The sequence below is a fragment of the Microcaecilia unicolor genome, chromosome 5 (assembly GCF_901765095.1).
Source record: "Microcaecilia unicolor chromosome 5, aMicUni1.1, whole genome shotgun sequence".
NCBI classification, from domain to species: domain Eukaryota; kingdom Metazoa; phylum Chordata; class Amphibia; order Gymnophiona; family Siphonopidae; genus Microcaecilia; species Microcaecilia unicolor.
Genome location: NC_044035.1, coordinates 133,020,002 through 133,042,370, shown reverse-complemented (window position 1 = coordinate 133,042,370; position 22,369 = coordinate 133,020,002). Strand labels below are relative to the sequence as shown.

The 22,369-nt window shown below is 42.5% G+C and overlaps 1 protein-coding gene across 1 annotated transcript in view; it reads right to left on the bottom strand.

Annotated features, from left to right (window-relative positions):
* Positions 1 to 10,499: 10,499 nt before the first annotated feature.
* The window catches only part of TIMM23B (translocase of inner mitochondrial membrane 23 homolog B), a 56,805-nt gene continuing 44,935 nt past the window's right edge, over positions 10,500 to 22,369 (bottom strand). The window contains exon 7 of the mRNA XM_030203290.1: positions 10,500 to 11,367. Coding sequence (XP_030059150.1) covers positions 11,252 to 11,367 — 116 coding nt within the window. The 3' untranslated portion in view covers positions 10,500 to 11,251. The remainder of the gene's footprint in view (positions 11,368 to 22,369) is intronic.

The following is a 22,369-nucleotide window of genomic DNA, read 5'->3' as shown; positions in this document are numbered from 1 at the left end:
TGCATTGGCTATCCTGCTCCAACCAGTAATAAGATGTGAATGTGTGTATTGAAGACCACATCCCAACCTTGCAAATTTCTTCAATGGAGGCTGACATCATGGGCTATCAACACAGTCACAACTCTTATATTGTGAGCCCTGACATGACCCTTAAGTGAAAGAAATACAATCTGCCAGTTAGAGATTGTGTGTTTGCCGCTGGCACCCTCATCCTGCTGGGATTAAAAGAAACAAAAAGTTGGGCAGACTGGCTGTGGAGCTTAGTCTGCTCCCTGTAATAAGCCAAAGCTTGCTTGCACTCTAAGGTGCGAAAGGTACTCTCACCAGGATGGGCATGAGGTCAGGGAAAGAAGGTTGGCAAGACAAGCAACTGGTTCAGATGGAAATCCCGTCCAATACAACCTTAGGTAGGAACTTAGGGTGGGTGCAGAACCCTTGTATAAGGTGCATCCACAACTAAGGCCTGAAGCTCACTGACATTGAAGGCTGAAGTAATAACCACCACTAAGCTGACCTTTCAGGTCAAGTACTGCAGCTAACCGGAATCCAGTGACTCAAAAAGAGCTTTCATCAGCTGAGAATGAGGTTGAGGTCCCATGCCACAGGCAGATGTTGACAGGGGGGCTCTGTCAATAGCAAACCTCTCATGAAGCAAACTAGAGGCTGTCCACAGATGGGCTTACCCCCCTACACGTCAATGATAAGCACCAATTGCACTGAGTTGAACCCTTATGGATTTGGTCTTGAGGCCAGACTCAGAAGTGCAGATGGCATGAAAGCAGGGTCAGTGTAGGGCAGGAAAAAGGATCTAGGGCCTTGCCCTCACAGCAGACGGCAAACCTCCTCTATTTGAAAGAATAGCATCTCTTAGTAGAATTGTTCCTGGAAGCCAGCAAGATGCAAGGAAGAAAATTCTAAGCTCTCAACATCCAGGCCTTGCGTGCCACAGACTGGAGGATGGAATGCAGAAAAGATCTCTCCTGCGTGATGAGGGTCAGAAAACTCTCCAAGCTCCACTGTTCTTTGGCGAATAACTCCAGAAGAGGAGGAAACCAGATCTGCCAGGGGCCATGGTGAGCAATCAGTTTTCATGGTCATCATGGTCCTGCGGTCTCACTTCAGTTGCAGCAAAGTTGTCCCCACAAGAGAAATGGGAAGATTAACATACAGAAGTCCTGTTCCTCACTGACGGAGGAAGGAAGCCGATGGCAGCCTGTTGGGTACCTGGAGCCTAGAACAGAATTAAGGAAGTCTGCAATTAGACTGAGTGGCAAAGAGATCCAAGGAGGGGGTGCCTCATCCTCAGAAGATCTAATGGGCAATGCCCATACTACAGACCCACGCATGCGGTTGCATGACACTGCTCAGTCTGTCAGCCAGGTTAAGTGGCCAGGAGGAGTATCTCATGCTGGTGTGCCCAAGAGGGCATGATCCTGTGTCCCCCTGGTTGTTTGTGGAGTATATGGCAATCTGCTTGTCTGTTTCAATGAGTACAATTTAGTTGTCAGAAGATCTCTGAAAGCCTTTGCAGCGTTCCAAATCGCCCAGATCTCTAGCAGGTTGATTAATCACCCAGAGCTCTAGAAGGTTGATTTAGAGATATTTCCTGGGGTGACCAAGCACCTTGAGCGTGAAACCCATCTAAGTAAGCTCCCCACCCTAGATGGGATGCATCAGTTAGCACCTTTGTGGGCTGTGGAATTTGGAATGGACACCCCAGAGTCGCACTGGATCCAATTGTGCACCAGAGCAGGGAATGAACCAGTTCTGGCAGAAAGTAGCTCAACACCACTGGGAAGCTAGGGTCCACTGGGAAGTCCATGACACCCATGGCATGTCTCCACCTGAGAACAGTAGAGGTCATTTGGCACAAGAACCTCAACACCTGCAAAACTGCTTGAACTTGAGTGGCGAGGGCAACAAGAGCATCTGGCTGCACCACAGGTTGAAAAGCCCAAACCAGTTGATTGGCTACCAATGAACTCCAATCACTGACCAAGGAAATGGGACATGGGGTAGTTTAAAATGAATGCTAGTAGCTCTAACACCCGAAGTTGTCCACCAAAATGCAACATATGATATTGGAGAAGACATGTCCTGATACTTCCAGCTCACAGGAAATATCAAACTATGGTATAAGCATCCTTTAAGTGCAGAGAGCATAGGCAATTGTTTTCCTGAAGCAAGGTGCCCAGGGAAATGATCGTGAACATGTCTTTGACTAGGAATTTGTTTAAGGCCCTTAGGTCTAGGATAAGACACATTCTCTAGTGGGCTCCATAGCCAAGGCAAGGCATAACTAAGATGGACTATTCAAAGAACCCACCCATCAGATGCTACAACAGGTCACCTTTCTTGGTAAAAGCTTCAGCCTCCCCCCAACTGGCAAGTTATCCAGGACGGTCACTTTTACAGCAACCAATCAAAAGCTCGCCCCCTGCTTTGACTGGGGAGCTGCCTGGGTCTTAGGTGTACGATGAGAACAAGCATGCTGGGGCTGAGCCCGATGGGAAGGGGTGTACCTACACCTCTACGAATAATAAGTACTTCTATGTGACTTGTCAAAAAAAAACAAAAACTCCTAGAGGAGGCAGGTGCAGAAGGCATTGTGTGGGGTAGGGGTGGGAAGAAAATCGATCAATGGTATCAGTATGTTTCTTGATGAGATCAGCAACCTCCCCCAATTTCTCTCTAAGATTATTCCCCTGGCACATGGCATGCGCCAGCCTCTGCTGGACCGCTAGGTCCAAGTCATAGACATGCAGATATGAGAGCCTTCTCACTGCTATACTCTGGCCAGAGATCCTAGAGGCCACATCAAAAGTGTTGTAGGTGCCCCTGGCCAAGAACTTACAAAACCCCTTCTGCTGCTCGACCAGTTGATGAACAGATTCAGCCTGCTCTGGTAGGAGAAAGTCTGCCAAGACAAACTGCAACAACCCAAGGACCGACCACAAAGTACAGGCTGGTGTACAGCTGGTACAATTGGAATCAGATGAGCATGGAGGCCCGATACAGTTTGCCTAGAACACCTGGTCTTTTTGAGTGTGGATTCCATCACCTGGGAAAGATGAGGCAACTGGGACCTATCAAACCCAGGGGAAGACTGAATCTGGTACATGGCGTCAATCTTCTTAGGGAGGAGAGGGACCAACAGGGGGTATTCCCAGTTCTGGGAAGAGTAGCCTAGTGGTTAGTGCAGTGGACTTTGATCCTGGGGAACTGAGTTCAATTCCCACTGCAGCTCCTTGTGACTCTGGGCAAGTCACTTAACCCTCCATTGCCCCTGGTACAAAATAAGTACCTGAATATATGTAAACTGCTTTGAATGTAGTTACAAAAACCTCAGAAAGGAGGTATATCAAGTCCCATTTCCCTTTCCCCTTCCCCCTTTCTTCACTTGAACATCTCGTGAAACGGGACAGTCGCAGCCTCTCTAGGAGGAGAGGCATAGTCCAGGACCTTGAACATCTTCAGCCTGGGCTCATCCTTCACTTCCAAAGCAATTGGGATGGCAGTCACCATCTCCTTCACAAAAAGTGGGGAAGGAAAGACGCTGGTGGAGATGTCCTCCTTTCTGGTGGAGGGGTGTACTCACAGTTCTTCACCTGAACATCCAAGATCTCGTGAAGCAGGACCATCACAGCTTCTTTAGGAGGAGAGGCATGGTCCAGGACCTTGAACATCTTAGGCCTGGGCTCGTCCTTCACTTTCAAAGGAATTGGGATGGCTAAGCCTGGGCTTGTCCTTCACTTTCAAAGAGGGGATGGAAAGACTTAGGTGGAGACTTTCTCCTTTCTGTTGGAGGAAAGGGATCAGATGGGATACCAGAGGACTCTTACTCCGAGAAGTACTGTGAATCATCTTCCGAGTCCGATGAGCACACCTTGTCATTGCAAGCCAAGATCTCCTGGTGGGAGGGCTGAGAACGAGCCCACTTCAATGAAGAGGTAATATCGTAAGTATTGCCATACTGGGACAGACCAAAGGTCCATCAAGCCCTGTATACTGTTTCCAACAGTGGACAAGCCAAGTTACAAACTTAGTAAGATCCCAAAAACAGTACAATACATTTTTATACTACTTATCCTAGAAATAAGCAGTGAATTTCCCCAAATCCATTTTAATAATGGCTTATGGACTTTTCTTTTAGGAAGCTATCCAAACCTTTTATTAAACCCCACTAAGCTTTTACTACATTCTCTGGCAACAAATTCCAGGGTTTAATTATACATTGAGTGAAAAAAATATTTTCTCAGATTCATTTTAAATTTACTGCTTTGTAGATTCATTGTGTGCCCATAGTCCTAGTATTTTTTGGAACGAGTAAACAAGTGATTCACATCTACCCGTTCCACTCCACTCATTTTATATACCTCTTTTATACCGCCCCTCAGCCGTCTTTTCTCCAAGTTGAACAGCCCTAGCCACTTTAGCCTTTCCTTATAGGGAAGTTGTCTCATCCCCTCTTATCATTTTCATTGCCCTTCTCTGTACCTTTCCTAATTCCACTCTATCTTTTTTGAGACGTGGTGACCAGAACTGCACACAATATTTGAGGTATGGTCAAACCATGAAGCGATGCAAAGGCATTATAACGTCCTCATTTTTGATTTCCATTCCTTTCCTAATACCTAACATTCTATTTGCTTTCTTAGCCACCACCACCACACTCTGAGCAGAGGGTTTCAATATATCAACAATGATGGCTAGATCCCTTTCCTGGTCGGTGACTCCTAATGTGGAACCTTGCATCACATAAAGTTCGGGTTCCTCTTTCCCACATGCATCCATTTCCATTGCTCACATTAAATGTCATCTGCCATTTGGATGCCCAATCTCATATGGTCCTCTTGTAATTTTTCACAATCCTCTTGCGATTTAACCACTTTAGTGTCATCAGCAAATTTAATTACCTCACTAGTTACACCTATCCCTGGCTCATTTATAAATATGTTAAAAAGCAGCAATTCCAGCACAGACCCCTGCGGAACCTCACTATCTACCCTTCACCTTTGAGAATATTGACCATTTAAGCAGTTTTTAATCCACAATAGAACATTACCGCCTAACCCATGACTCTCCAATTTCCACTGGAGTCTTTCATGAGGTACTCTGTCAAATGCCTTTTGAAAATCCAGATACACAATAGCAACCGGCTCACTTTTATCCATGTTTGCTCACCCCTTCAAAGAAGGGCATTGAGGTGTTGGCTCCAGCCTTGACTTCAGCAAAGCTTCCTCCACCTACTACTACTAATCATTTCTATAGCAATACTAGATATATGCAGTGCTGTACACATTATATGCAGGTACTTTCTCTGGCCCTAGAGGGCCCACAATCTAAGTTTTTGTACCTGGCGCAATGGAGAGTTAAGTAACCTACCCAAGGTCACAAGAAACTGCAGTGGGAATCAAACCCATGTTGCCAGGATCAAAGCCTGCTACACTAACCATTAGGCCACTCCTCTACAGATGTTGAGGGTGTGCCAACACAGGTCGCAGTCAACATCAAGACTGCAAGCGGCACAGACCTCATCCTAAGCTGGTGGCCATGCAGGACTGAACCAAGAGGCATAAGCTGGGGCAAGCACTCCACATGCCAAGCCACTCTGCAAGAAAGCCGCCAAAAGTTCAGGGAGCAAGGGCCGACATCGGGAAAGGCTGGTGTGCCGGTGTAGAAGCAGGCTCTTGAATCTACAGGGATCAAAGTGGTACCTGGTCCTGGCTATGTGGAGACCCACACATCAGCACATCCTCTATGTAGGGGACTGGTGGTGAAACCTTCCGTGCCCCCCAGCTCCCAGCGTTGAGGGGGATCAATGCCTTTGCTTTTGACAATGCTTGGCTTAGATGGTCTCCGGTGCCGAAGAGAACGTTGTTGCGACCTCGTCGCCCTAGGGTCAGATCCGACACAGATCGGTCCCAGGGGGCCTGCATTGTGGCTGGCGCAGAGGAAGGTGGAGACCAACTCAATGCACAGTCACTCCCATTGTGTAAGGGTCTTGCAGCCATATGGACCGACGCACCTGATGCCAAAGTTGAACACATCAATACCAAAAATCTTTTCTCTTTCAGCCTCTCTGGCCCACTTTGATCTCTTCATCATACAAAGGCAGAGAATAGTTTTCAGGGGTACTATCAGGCCCCAAACACTGCAGCCACCAAGAATGGGTGTCTCTGCAACAGATGGTCCTGTTGCACCAAGTGCAGGGCTTAAAGCCACTGGAAGCCTGTGAAGAGATGAAAGGAAAAACAGCTGCACCCAAATCAAATGACTCAATGGTGCTAAAGAGGGCAAAGCACCAGGAAAAAGGAGAGAGAAAAAACCCGACCAGAGCTCAGGCCTAAACGTGGCCTACAGAGCATGGTAAAATAAAACTTTAAAAAGAGACAAAAAATAGTCTTTAAAAATAAATAGGGGAAGGAATAACAATGATAAACCCCGAGAAAGGTACATAAAAAATTAAAACAGAAGACCAAAAAAAAAAAAAAAACCAGCTGTGAAGAGTGGAAATAAATGTATCCTCTCCTCACCGCTTTCATGGCAGGCAGAAAGCACTTTTGCATGCACAGTGGGGAAACATCTCCCAAAGACCTGGTTTAAGCTTGTTACAAGCTCCAGACTGGCAATGTGGACACACATTACCCACATGAGAATTATAGGCCTGTTTGTCCTCAGAATAAAGCACTACATTTTTACTGCACTAGCCTAGTGGTTAGTGCAGTGGACTTTGATCCTGGGAAACTGAGTTCGAGTCCCACTGCAGCTCCTTGTGACTCTGGGCAAGTCACTTAACCAGTGGCGTAGCCAGACAGCCAATTTTGGGTGGGCCTGAGCCCAAAGTGGGTGGGCACAAAATTTTCTCTGTCCCGCCTCCTTCCTCCCCCTATTCTCCACCTCTCCCCCAGCACCTCCCAACTCAAAATAGAAACAGAAACACTTTAGCTCATGAGGATCCCCAAGCACTATCAGCTGATTTTCTCTGAAGAACTCCATTTTACCAAGCTTGGCAGGCTGCTTGAGCTACTGATGTTGGCACCCCAGGCATGCTTAGTTATTGGTGACTCGAGGATGTGAAGCGCTGCGTATGACTGGTAGCGCTATAGAAATAATTTATAGTAGTAGTAGTTACCGCCGCCTGCTAAGCTTAGTAGAAGGAAGTTTTGGCTGCTGTCAGAGGAGCACCTCAGCTTATGGGGATTAGGGATCCCCTCCAGCCACAGCAAAGGTCAGGACTGGTGTTTGACATGCTAGGGCCCAGGGCAGAAAATAAACAAGGTCCCCCCCCCCCAATTCCCTCTTCTCCCTTTCTCCCCTCCAATCTCCCCACCTGCCATTGCAATCACACCAACAGACCCTCACCAAATACAGAACAAGTGATCACAAATTAGAAATAAAAATATGTAGATAAAAATTGAACTGGGAACCTTGGCATATACTGCAGGTTCTAGGTCAGTTCGCACCTAGGACAATTACTACCTAAACAATTCCCACTGCTCCAGGGAGTACAATTCCCACCCTTAACAATCATGAAACATCACAGTCTTAAATTTATCTCTTTCCCTTTCCTCTTCCAGATAGTGTTTTTTTTTTTTTTTGGGGGGGGGGGGTATGCCCTCCCCCCCTCCACACACACTCAAATATTACCTTTAACACGCCACACCAAAAAAATTAAAATAAGCCCAAATCCAAATTAATACAGAGCATAAAATATTATATATAAAAACTTACACAAAATATTTCCAACACATCCACGACACGCAATGACACTCCTCATAAAAAAAATACGATGCATAAGAAACCCCCCCTGCAAAACATCAACACAAAAAGACAAAACTACATGCCAGTAAGAACTAGCCAGGAGGGAACAGACCTAGGAGGGAATTTTCCACCTTGGGGAAACGTCCAAGGAGGGAACTGTCCAAGCAGGAATTGGTGGCTGGCAACTAGCCGGATACCATACTGCAACAGTGGAGAAATAAAAATAGAAATATGTCTTTTTCTACTGAACACAATAAAGTGACATCCACTATGCACATTTCTCAAGCTATCATATTTCAGTTAAGATTCAAAATAAAATGCCTTTTCTACCTTTGTTGTCTGGTCATTTTCTTTTTCCATCATGTTGATCCAGTTTCCCTTTTGAACTTTCCAATCTTTCTGCTATTTCTCCTTCAAGCAGCTGCTGTCCATTTGTCTTTTTCTCCTCCCTTGTTCCATTCCCTCACTTCACTTGCCTCTGACATATTGACCTTTCCATTTTAGCTCTTTCCTCTCTTTTTTTTTTTTTCTTTTCTGCTCTCTGTCCACCCAAATTTTATCCTAACCCCTTTTCCTTTGTTTTACTTTGCAGATACCTGTCAGATTTCCATTTCCTTTTCACCCACTAGTTCTCCTAGTCCCCATCTTTCTACTTCCCCAGCCATCCATTCCCTTCCATCTTCAATCTATTCCCCATTATTATTATTATTAACATTTGTATTTCTTTCCCCTGTAATCACCATCCTCCTCACGTTCATTTCCTTGCCACCCCCTTGGCCTCCCCCACATGGTTCCACCTTTCCCAGTGTCTCTTTCCCTCCACCCTTCTAGCCCAGCATCTGCTCCTTCTCTTCTCCCCACCCTTCACCCCCTCCCAGCATCTTCCTGTCACTTCTCTCTTTCCTCTTGCCCCCTCTCCCGTGATCCAGTGTGGTCAGGATCTCCCCCATTCCTTCCCTCATGCCCAGTACCCCCTCTCTATGACCCATCCCTCCCCATGGCAAGGATCTCATCCATTCCTTCCCTCATACAGCTTCAGCAGCGAACGAAGCAGCTCAGCAGAGAACGAAGTTGCAGCATCGGAAGATCCATGGCAGAGGAAATCAGCTGGGGATTCATTGTACTGCAGCGCGGGACCAGCCTCATATCCGCTAACAGCTTCGCAGCATCCCAACTCCAAGTCCCGCCCCTTAAGACACAAACGGCCTACTTCCAATACAGAGAAACAGGAAGTTTGTGTCTTAAGGGGCGGGACTTGGAGTCGGGACGCTGCAAAGCTGTTAGCGGATATGAGGCTGGTCCCGCGCTGCAGTACAATGAATCCCCAGCTGATTTCCTCTGCCATGGATCTTCCGATGCTGCAACTTCGTTCGCTGCTGAAGCTGCAACAACCAACGGAGGAGGGATAGTGGCTGCCTGGCTGGTTTTCTGCTGGGTGGGCCTGGGATGAAAATGGGTGGGCCCAGGCCCGCCCGTGGCTACGCCCCTGCACTTAACCCTCCATTGCCCCTGGTACAAAAAATAAGTACCTGAATATATGTAAACCGCTTTGAATGTAGTTGCAAAAACCTCACAAAGGCGGTATATCAAGTCCAATTTCCCTTTCCCTTCTGTCTTGACGTGACCACTTTCAGACAGATTTGGCTTGATATTTACCATTATTCTCTTTTTATGTTAACACATGCTCTACTAGTTTCTATTCCAGTTTCTCTTACCTTTAGGAAACCTCTAAAAAGCATATCTTTTTCAGCAAGTGTTCTCCTAAAATCATGCAGTGTCTCCTGTTTGCTTGGAGAGTATTTTTGCATGGCATCATTATTGTTAATGTATTGCTATTGTGTTTTTATACTGTTTTGTTGCATTTATTATTACATCTGTTCTAAACTGCCTAGAATTGGAAATCAAACAAAGAACTACCTTTAAATAAACAAAGACCTTCCTCCCCCAGCACCAATGACACAACCAACATCTGAGGTAATAAACTGCCTCTAAGCTTAACAGAGATTCTGTTACTTACACTTCTGCATACTTTGGACATCCTTTGCAGAAAGGAATTAATGCACAAGCACTCACATACACTTTAGCACAAGCACTTATTTAGAGCAAATGGTAATGGAGGCATTTACTATTAAACCCGACTGGACAGAAGCACACAGATGACCCAAAGGATGAATGTATTTTCTTGCACTGGGGCTTTAGCACATACGCAGAGGGTACATTATAGTTAGCATGTTCTCCTGCAGCTAGGATTAGTGAGGAATCAGACCTTTTCTTCTTTCATACAATATGAAATTCTCACAACCTTCTTGTTTTACTTAAGGGGATGAGTAAAACAAAAAGCACACACACAGCAAAGGTTTGAAGACCTGAGGTGAGCACGTTACCAAATGCAGGGCTAAGGGTGATAGTGTGACACTGGAATGATGGGTAACAGGCTCAATTATGGAAATGGCCATTTTCTTCCAGCACCCTGTACAAAATATAGATTCTGCTACTAACACGTCAGCCATATTTCCATAGCATCAACATACATTCCCCCATTCACACACACTATTTTTTGATTCTGCATTAGTGGAGGTTCTCCCACCCACCCAAGCCCAACAAGCGTGAGGAAACTGTGCAGCAAATTTCACACATAACTTATCACATCAGTTATGGATAGAGCAGAAAGCCTCAGGTACTCCTATTAGGAGGTACTTGTTCTACTGCATTAGTTACATGCCAAAACCACAGCCTGAAGGTGTACTATATTTACTTATTTGCAAAAAGCAAGAGAACTATGAGCAGCAGCAAACTCTGGCTTCAATGAAAAAGAAATTAACCTGTCCTTAAAAGATAAGTGGATGCTGCAACACATCAACCAATGCAACTGAAGCTCAAATAGAAACGTTGATAGTGAGTCAGTAACCGTCTCCGGGCTAGCTTGTTGTAATACCAGGAAAAAAAAAGAAAATGTGTCCATGTTAGGGTTTGACCTTCAATGGAAGCATATGTTCCTGGGTTGTCATCTTTGACACAAGCTCTGAACAGCTAAAATTTGGAAAGGATGATGGTTCAGAATGAGTGTCTCTTACCAAGATCACTTATTTACAACAGCAGAGCTGAACTTCAGAAAACAAAAATTCCTTAGTAGGTTACATTACTGACAAGGCATGAAAGCATATCAATTACAAAGCCTGAATTGTAGAGTAGGCCAGATCTAGCACAATATAGCATGCAGTAGCACAAAAAAAAAAAAAAAAAATCCTGGTCTTTGAAAGATGTCAATGGCCACAAAGCTTATCTTTCAAAACAATGCAAATGCTCTGGCCCAGTGTTCCTGATAATTTAATAGGTTGTTCTAGGTGCCAGTACTCATAGGCATGGTACAGAACCTTCTGTTGAGATTCAGATTCACTATAAATAAAATATCAAATGAGCAGGGACAGATGGAAGGTAGATAGAGCAAAAGAATGCATTCTGTATTCAGTGTCCTCCAGCCATCTTCCTATAGCGACTGTCGTGCTGCTGTGCTCTTTAAATGCTCCCAATTATTATACAAAGCATAGAAGCTGGTGAGTGTTAATCCTATGAGACCTCCTCGTGCCACCCCACGAAGTCCACCTACAAAATAAAACAAAAAAATTAGAATTTGTCGGTCATATCTATATTTATTTAAAAATCCTAGCACACATCGCTAAAGTGACGGATAACTTATACCTATATAAAATTTTAGTTGTAGCATACTTATCTTTATTGAAGGAAAGAACCATATATTTGCACAGAATTTACCCCAGGACATTTGGAATCAACCCAGCTGATTTTAACTATCATCCTGCCTACGTAACAGAACATTTTATAATACAATGCAGTAACTTGTTATAGTGAAAGTAATTGAGTTTAGCTGAGCACACAAAGCGTAAAACTTGCCAGTCATAGCCTCATAGTAAATGCAAATCATTAAAAATTTCCCTCTCAGCTACAACACACAGAGACTCATAACACAGCTACAAAACATGTTAGCGTCTTACCAATATCACCCTTATAATAAAAACAAATTTAAAAAAACCCCTTCCCCAGAAATTGATATCCATAGAGCCACTCTTTCCCCTCGGCAGAAATTACTCCTTCTATCCTAATGCAAAGAAACAATGATTTGATCTCAGCCATTAGTATACAATGTATTTAAACTCAGAATTAGGGGAAATCCAAGATGGCACCAGAGTGAGTTGAGTTGCGAGAGGCTCTCTCAGTGCTTAGTCTCCTAATTTTGATTAAGCATATATTTCTTCTTTTCCTATCTTGGTAATGTCAATGTGCAGAGGAAAACTGAGGGGTGTCCCTCCTCCCCCAGTGGCAGCTGACTGGCTAGGGTGCCTCCAGGACCAGGTTTGGGCACCACTGTACCATGGAATCATCTGAAACTGAAGTTTCAAGAAGGGGCACCTTATTTTTGTGCCTTTGTATTTTTGCAAAATAAAGAAGTGGTCCTGAGACTATTATAATACAGTTAACACTGTTGGGGGGTGTGGGGTGTAGAAGTATCAGTTTTTCCAGGTGGACGCAACTCAGATGGAAGAAACTGTAGACAATGCAACAAGCTGTACTTTCTTTAGAAGGAACATTTCAACGTTATTTTCTTTGTAGATGTATTATTTCCTATCAAAATAATCATAGATGTAAGTTACATTTTTTCTTGAGGGAAAAGGCATTTCAAAAGTATTTATTTATTTGTTGCATTTGTATCCCACATTTTCCCACCTATTTGCGGGCTCAGTGTGGCTTACAATAAGACTTGAATAATAGAAATACATTTGTTACAACTAAGTTATGGATTACATTGAGCAGTAAACACTGCAGCTTCGTAATTCCCTTTTTTTAGATTTGTTTTGGAGTAAGAACGCCTCCTTTTCCTAGGCTTTTGGGCCATTGTAAATTTATTGTATGTTAATCCAGCTTGGTTTTGTTTAGATTTCACCCTGATTTATGAGGACTATATGGTTAATTTCCTTTTGGGATTACTTATTTTCTCTTTAGAGTTAGGTGTTGTGTTTGTACACTTAAAAGTATAAACAACAACAACAAAAAAAATGAACTCAGACTCTGTGCCATGCATACTTTAAAAAGGAAAATTAAAAGCTTGAATCAATGTAATGTAGATCGTGTATGCCGCTAACTCCCAACCAGTAATTCAAAAAGGATAACAAAGGAAAGTATTACAAAAAGATGGTTAAGACAGAAATTTTCTAAATAGGTAAGTTTTTTTTTAATTTTCTGAAAAGAATAATAAAAGAGGTGGAAGCTCATAAGACAGCCAAAGTTAAATGGCCTGGTCACAGATAGAATTCTCTAAACCTTCTTGTACCAAATTCCAGAAAAAATGATGGAAAAATGAAGATATGGATCTCCAGCCCTTGAGAACCCAAGATTAGAAGGGAATGAAAACAGACCAAGTAAATATTCCAGAGTGAAACCAAACAACTTGAATATTATAGAGGCAAATTTAAAAAGAATACAGGCCTGTACAGGGAGCCAGTGAAGACTTATCAATATAGCTATGTAATAAACTGGAAGTTAATGTACTATTTTTTTTTTTAAGAGGCTGAATATAATTGCAAGCATAAGCTCCAGTATTACCTGTGCTGTACAAATCTGGAACCTACATAAATTCCAGCTGATTCAGTCAGATCCATACAGAACATATTTATTAAAAATGTAATATTACGATATCATTAGTGGTTTACAAAACAAACACTGACAAATTGCATCAAATGGCATTACAGCAGCCAAAATCTAGACAATCAATCATGTAAAATTCTTCAAGTAAAATACTATGACACCTTGCCAGAATACCATGGTACAACTGCTTCTCTCTCATTGTATAAGTTTGAGAGAATAGGAACAATTTAATTTTCTTTCTGAATTATAGTCCCTTTCCAACTGTCAGGTGCCAATGTGTTCCATAATCTCAGATCAAAAATTGATATTGCACAATTTCTAGTTAAAGCATCCTTAGCTACTGAAAGGGAGAGAATGTGTAACAGATCCTGGTCCTGAGAATGAAGGGTGGAATAAAACCCCTACATAGCACTATGCAGCAATGCCAACCTGACATTAAAAACAGACTCTGGTTTCTCGGCTAATTACCCTTCTCTTCTGTGGGAAATATACAAGGACTTAGAGGCTTGGAGTTCTATTGATCTGTCATGGTTTGGTCGGATTGCTTCGTTGAAAATGAATGTGTTGCCTCGCTTGCTGTATCTTTTTCAGGTCCTCCCTCTTCATTTTTCATGCAACTTTGTGTCGGGTATTCAAGATTGCTTTCTCCGTTTCATTTGGGCGAATAAAAAAGCCGCGTCTCTCGAGAAATTTGTTATATAGGGATCAGAAAAAGGGTGGTTTGGTTGTCCCGAATTTGTTTTGGTATTATAAGGTGGCTCAGGCTCTGGCTGCAATGCAGTGGTTCCATGCTAATCCACAAAAAAGATGGATTTGGAACACAGTTCGGCAGGCTCATGCCGTCTGCGTTCCTTAATGTGGCTCCCTCGGAGAAACCGTTCTTTGGGCCGGGCCATGTGCCCTTCTGTTTTGGCGACTCTTCATTATTGGGATGGCCTATAGTAAGCCTGATCAGGTTTTTTCTAAGCTTAGTCCAATAACTAATAACCCCCTTTTCCCACCTGGGCCATTTATAAACTGGTTTTTGGCTGGTCTGAAGACTTGGGGTCAGTATTTTGATGAAGATTCGATTATCCCCTTTAATGTATTAGTTGGAACATATATGATCTCACCTGCGGATACTTTTGCATATATACAAGTGAAGCATTTTCTCTCTACTGCTGATATTAGGGACAAGATTTTTCATGAAGATTCCTGTTTGGAAGATTTATGTGAAGACTCTAAGGGAACCAGGGGTCTTATTACCTGTTTGTGTTCTTACCAGCGTAGGAAGATGCAGCCCCTGGTGGACCATCGCATGTGTTGGCATCGGGAGTTGGATTTGACATTGGGTGATGATGATTGGAATTTCATGGAACTTGCTCTATCGAGGATTTATATTTCCATTCCTTTTAAAGAGAATTATGTTAAAGTTTTATACGGGTGGTATTTGACCCCTGCTTGCCTTCATCACATGTTCCCGACAGCTTCACCGCTGTGCTGGAGGGAGTGTGGACAGAGGGGGACTATGGGCCATCTCTGGTGGTCATGTATTAAGGCTCAGGCTTTTTGGAAAGCTGTTCAGCATAGGCTCCAGAGTTGGATATCTCGGCCTATTCAGTGGTCGCCTGAATTTTTTCTTTTCCCTAAAAAGCCTCCTGGTCTTACTACATCACAATCATTACTGGTTCGTCATGCTATGTCTGCCGCTACGGTTACTTTAGCAGCTCATTGGAAGTCTCCTAAGGTTCCTTCGTTGGTACAGTAGTTAAATAAGCTGTGGTACACATTTGTGAGATGGAGAGGCTTTCGGCCATTCGCCACAAAACTTTGTCCAAGTGGGAAGATATTTGGGATCCTTTTGTGTCACATTGTTCATGTTGAGTCATGGGCTGAGGGGGGGGAGGGGGGGGTTAAAGGGGGAAAAAATCTTGTTATAAAAACTAGCAGTACCTTGTTAGCAAACCTTTTTGCTGGGAACGTTTTTACAGAATGTTAATTTGACTTGGAGCTGCGTGCGATATGGTTTTGTTTACGTATGAATGCAACTCACTTTTGTATTTAGATGCATTTAGTTTGAATCTGTATTGTCTTTCTCAAATCTAATAAAGTGTTATACAAATTAAAAAAAAAAAAAAAAAAAAAGACTCTGGCTAACTTCAATTTCATAGGCCTCAGATCTGTAGCAGACAGGAAGGACACTGTCAAGACATTTTCCAAGTTTGCTGGTGGCCAAGAACAACAACTGCACATTGTTAACGGATCCAGCACTTCAAGGTCAAAATGACCTGGCCACACGACATGTGGGCACAGTGGTTTGGTTTCCCAAATCACAACATTGGGACTCAAACTTGTTATTTCAGACTTTGAGGCTCATTTCACCCAAGAAATGGTATAAGAAGTTTACTGTAAAGAAAAGAAGCTATTTGGGAGATTGTCTGAGAAAGTCATTAGAAGCCTGCCAATACCAGGCGTGGATAACTCCCAGATCAAAGAACGCCATGTCGGCAACAGCCACAGCTCGTTAAGCTCACAGCCTGGCCTGCCTCATCTCCAAGAAGGACCCAATCATCTGCAACTGTTCCAGGTACTGAGAGAGAACTATGTCTACAGCTCCTGTCAGCCCTCTTCATTCAGCTTCATCAGAGGGAGGACTGCTTCTACCAGCCTGCATCATCATTACTTGCTGTAGGACTGGGAGGATAGGTTTCAGGTTTATTAAAGGCTTGCTATCCTGCATATCAAAATATATCTATGCGGCTTACAAAACTAAAAGACATAAAAAATAGAGGAAACTAAATTTAAGAGAAGGAAGGAACAGAATAGGGGAGGGTGGAAAAAACTCCAATACTGGATAGAAATATAGGTAAAAAGATGGGTCAGAGAAGAGGAGAGCAAGTCTAAACTGGCTGACACTACTACTACTACTACTACTACTATTTAGCATTTCTATAGCGCTACAAGGCATACGCAGCGCTGCACAAACATAGAAGAAAGACAGTCCCTGCTCAAAGAGCTTACAATCTAATAGACAAAAAATAAATAGTGGCCATATCTAATTATCAGGCCTAGGGTACTAGTATATATTTTCCTTACACCATTTGTTAGGTACATTTTACACTTCAAATCATCTTTTACAGTTAGTCTAGGTAAGACTCATGAAACCTTTTTCTATTGGGGGCCACATTTTATAATTTGTAATATTCAGAGGGCCAAAACACGCACCATTATATTTTGCTGCATATTTTGTCAAATAGTGGCAAATGACTGTGCATCAACCCACTCCCTAGCTTTCACCCGCTCTCACTCGTGTAAACCCCCCAGCCTACACTCAGTTTCTTCTGCCTCACCTGTCTCTGGTTGCAGAAGAAAATGGCAGGATGCCTGCTTCCCCACCGAGAGCCAAGTCGAGGTGGGGAAGCAGAAATCCCACTGTAAGTATCACAAGAATTACCAAGCTTCTGAGGGACAGAAAAAAAAAAAAAAAGCACTTGGCGGACCAGGTTTTGGCCCTTGGGCTGTAGGTTAGACAAGCCTTGTCTAAGTAATCTAGCATTTGTATTTTGTTTTCAGATCTGTCTATTTTTACCTGCTGCCAATAAATAAACAAGAGATAGACAGATACTCAGTCCATTTTTTTGTGTTAGTTTTAAGATATGTAACTAATTTCATTCATCAAGGCAAGATTCGTTTATTGTAGCTTATTCCTATTCTATTCCAAGACAAACAAAATCCCCATACTACAGTAGTGTCCACTAATTTTTAAGTCAGGAACAGTTTGGATCAAATCAGCTGAAGGAGAGCAACCAATTATCTTCCCATGCAAAGCCTCAACACTGTTGCTCAGTGTGTGTGTCACTGACATCCATCTCGCTAGCCTACCTTCCAACTTTTTACTGTGTGTATCCTCAATGAGGTGGGCATTTTCAAACACATTCTCTTCATGTACAGAGAAGTGTCTTGTCCTTCAAATAGGCAGCTCTTCCTCTCATCCATTTTCCCCTTTCTTTGCTTGGGTAAAGAGGCAGAGCATAGCACAAAAAGAGCCAGAATGATGAGGGCCACTCCAGAGGTCTCCAGAAACCACCAATGGCCCCCAGGCCTTGCACTGAAGAACAGTACCATACTGTGTAGAACTTATCTACATATTAAATAAAGCAAGCAAAAGAACCAAATTCCAGTTCCCACAAAAGGGCTTACCCCCAATACTTACAGACTCTGAGCCGACTTGGAAATACTGTTCTACCTACCCCTTATACCTTCATGAGATGTATCACAAAGGTGTAAGCAAAGGCCAGGAGCTGACAAACAGGCTAATGCACCTAGCTAAAGAAAATACATGTGCTTGTCTTTTTCCTATGCATTTTGTTCACGTTTACCTTTTCCTTGTTGATAAAATATCCTGGTTAGAGAAATCTGTATAACCAGGTTATTTTATCAACAAGGAAATGGTAAACAAAATGTATAGGAAAAAGAAAAGCACATAACTATACCTGTACACATGAGGAAACTAGCTTATTCTATTTCAACTAAAGAACCTGTCCTACTGCAGATATTGATACCTGCAAAAGCACAAATTTTCCTTTTTGTTTCCCTTCCTTGGTCTTCACTAACTTGAACACCAACTGGCTAGGTTCTAAAGGATATCCCTAACAAATTATTCATGAAAGATTTGCATGCCTACTACCTCCTTAAATGCAGATATTTCTCATGAATATTCATTAAGGATATGAAAAACTGGAAGCAAAAGGCTTAGGAAAATAAACAGAACTTGACCGGATTGGTCCTTGGAATGCCAATGGTAATCTCCCTTTCCTTGGGGAAAAATCTACACTGCCCATCACTTCACTAGCTTCTAAGTTTACTACTTCAGAATTTATCTGAAGGCTTGCACCACAATTCATTGCTATTAGTAATTTAAGGGACTGCAGCTCCTTCATGATCACAGCAAATGAGTTTGTTTGTTTCCTTGCCTGCAACAAATTCCTGTGGTGATGGAGGGTTCTGTTTGGACTTGACTCTGAGAAGCAGTGAAAGTCACAGATTTATATATCACTCAATTTACCACTGGCCAAGGTAACTCTTAGGATTAGGACTGGAGAATCAGCAATTTTATTTGCTGAGTTTATGGCCTGCTGCTCCATATCCACCTGGCACCTCTCATGTCCTTTTAATCAATTTCTTTTGATAACCCTACTGATCTCTAATGTCTCTGCTTTTCTAAGATAAAGATGTGCTTGCCTTTAAAATGGCTCCATTAAGTTAACCAACCGCTTTCCTGCACTACCTACATCTTTCCATCCTATCTGCTAGAACCACACCTCTCAAGTACTTCCCCATTCTGAAGTCAGTATTCATCACATCTAGGATGCTGACTTGTATGATCTATCGCTAACTTTGCCCTTATATTATTGGCTAGGGTCTAGTGACTATGCAACAGTGCCAAAAACCCTCAAACTGTTGCCCCCTGCCCTAAACACTATATCTTTTATTCAATTTTTTCCCTCTGCTGCTCAAAGATGACAATTTTGCATAATTTTCCATTGAGCTAGATTAAAAGTGGTTTCCTTTTACTATGAATCAACTTCATAAAACTTCTCAAGTCATTGGTAGCACTGCCCTGATACATACAAAACTATACAGTACAGACATCTGAAATTCTATTCATTTACAATTATGGGCCTGGCTGAGGAGCTCTCTTGAACTTTATACATTTTTCTTTTCAGGGAAGAAAAAAAAAATCAACTGAATTCTCTATTTTTTTTCTTGTGTTTTATTTCCCTCATTGACTCATCCATTTATATTTTCAGTGGTACTGTTCCTGTTAGGGTAACCAATCAGAACATGGGACAACCCTTCCTTTAAAATATATGGCCATCTGGTGTTGAGGGCTGCAGGAGCTCTCCAATTAAACTAACAGACATTAAACTGAAAATGTGTCTAGAATATCTTTATGATTCCTGGCCGCAAAGAGGTTTTAGGGTTACCTTGCCTTAGACGCTATAATCAGGTTTGTCTTCTGAGGCACCTTAGGGGCTGTTTGTTTGATATGGAGCAGTTTACTCCTAAAAGATGGGAAAGGGAATGGTTTACACCTTGGCATTTGAATTTTCTTTCGAATGCCCAGACAAAAAGAATTGCCTCGCTCTTGTTGTAGAAGTGTATTGCTGCAGCCTTTGAGAGGCATTTGGTGGGCTCTTTTGAATTGTTGGAATCAGAATTCGAATGTTAGTGATTTATTGCCATGTAGGGGTAATGCTGATTTTTCACCAGGGCTGGAGTATGGACAGTTTAAGAGATGGTCGGGCATGGGCATTGTTTTGATCGAGCATTTTCTTAATGAGGAAGGTTTTTTTTTTCTTTTATTCTTTTCAGGATTTAAGGCAGAGGCTCTAACTCACACAGATTATTTTGCTTATCAGCAGCTGCACCACTATTATACTAACTTAGATCACGGGGCTGTGCATACAAGACTGCGTTAGAAAAATTTGTGATTTTTTTGCAAGATGATGTTTATGGCCAGGTTTCTGTATCAGGTTTACATACAGCTTTGATTTCTCTTCTCCCTCCCCGGGGGTATGGTTCTCTTAAGGAGGCTTGGAGTAGGGATCTTGGGTACGAATTGAAGGGGATGGATTTTCTAAAATTGATTAAAGCTATCCCAAAGCAGGTTGGAAATGCTGAACTTCAAGAAAGTCAATACTGAGTATTCCACAGGGCATATATATACCAATACTGGGGTGCTAGAGCAGGTTGGGTGCCTGTTGGTCTATGTCCCAAATGTCAGTGGAGGGACAATACCGTTTTTCATGCCTTTTGTCAATGTAGTGGAATTCAAGCATTTTGGAGGTTGCTTCACTGATACTTTGGTCATCGTGTAGTCTATTCCTGGAAAGGAGTTTTGCTGAATAAATGGGAGGCATATGGGATTTTGAACAAAAATTTTCACTTGCTACTGTGTAAAGCTTATGCATTGGGGAAGAACTGCATACTTAAGCACTGGATGCAGGAGCAGCCTCCCTCGTTTTGGTACTGGAGAAATAAGATTGCATGTCTTTATGTTATAGGAGGCAAGGGCTGTTAGGAATTCCCCAAAGGGAAGAAGGGCTTTCATGTCTATCTGGAATTGTTACTTGCAAACTATTTCCTACAACGTAAGAAGTGCAGTATTGAACAGGCTTCAGAGTGTTTCCTAAGTTGGTACTGTTCTATAAGAGGTTGTTTTGGTGTTCTCTGCTTGGGTAGGGGAGGGCGGATTGGGAATACTGGACGTTATCTCTTCAAAGATGGCCTGGGTTCAAAGAGTCCAGACGCTGGGTCATCTCAGTGTATGTTTAAGATAGGGGTTAAAGTACGGTTGGGGGGGGGGGGGTGATCTTGCATAGAACCATTAAATTTGAAAGGAAACTAGGGTAATGAGGGGGGAGAGGGTGTGGGAGTTCTCACAAACAAAAATGGGATCATGTGTTATCCAGCTTTTTGCTGTATGATGTGTTTGCTTATTATTCTGTTATGTTTGATTGCTGTCATGTAATCGATTGATGATTTTGTCTAGATGTTTTGTTTAGTTGTTGGATGTTGGCTTTATTTGGCCCTGAATAAAAAACGTTAAACCTTAAACTAACAGACACTAGAATAATTTTTTCCCTACTAGGTATAAAGGATGGTTCTGCTTCAGAATACTGCTTATAGTGCTTTTCAGCACCATGTTTAGCCAGTAAATCCAAGCACCCCCCCCCCCCCCCCCCCGGTTTTTCTAATGTCATATGAACTCCTGTTTGCAAAGTTCTATTCTGAAGAGTTAGCAGTCAGTGTTTAACATTTTGCTCCTTGCTGCAAAGCTGGAGAGTTTTGATGTTGTAAGCTAGTTACGTGGCAGTCTATCAGCTGATGCACATAACAGGGAGGAGGCCTCGAGTTCACATTCCTCCCTTCTAATCACACTGCTGCCAATCACTGATAGCAATCCAGGCACAGTAAAGCCTCAGCTCACACGTCTTCCCACTCATTATCTCAAGGCAGAGAAGATGAAGCACAGAATACATAAAACCAGCAGAGCAGCAGTTCTGCTTATGATGACACTACAAATTCCAGTGCCACTGAAAAGTGGAGGGAGTTAAAGACAACCTAGACTTCTCATATTTAGGCATATGGAGGTGAATTTTATAATAGGGCACATAGAGATGTACCAATGTAAGTGCTATTTCCTAAAGCCAAACAAGAATCTGCTGGTATTTATAAAATATAAATCATGCCCACATGATTCTTACCAACGATTATTACATATTGACCATGTTTACCATTATCCTTATTGCTATCCCTAATCTTTTCCTCTCAATCTTCCTACGCCCACCTCCTAACGCCCATTGCCTTCTGCACCTCATTCCTCCTATGTCCAATTTACTTATACACCTAATTCCTCCTTTGTTCAATTTACTCATCCGTTAACCCCACTAATATTACGTTTACTACAAATTGTATATTCTTTTTACGACTTGTAATTCTTATTGTTACTATGTAAGCCGCATTGAGCCTGCCATGTGTGGGAAAGCGCAGGGTACAAATGTAATAAATAAATAAAACATAGTGCATATGGCAGAGAACATGCTTTGAATGTAAGCACGATCACTTATACCTGCTCAAGCACTGGTGTAAGTGAAAGGTGTGTACTTTATGGAGGTAAGCACAGAGATTAAGGCATTTCAGAATCTACACGTGTTGTTCTGTCCATACTCCACGCCTGTATATGTCCTCTACCAAGTATGTGTTATGTCATGGCCAAGTACTTTCCCACCAGTTGGTATTTTGTATATAAAAAAAAGACTCCCCAACTAGTCAGATGTTTAGGCTATCCACTACAAGATGAGCTGCCTTTAGCTTTGTGACTAAGATCTGACTAATCAAATAATAGCTGAAAAAGCCATAGTTCCCTAAAAATATCAAAACTACATGTCATTATCCTCTTAAC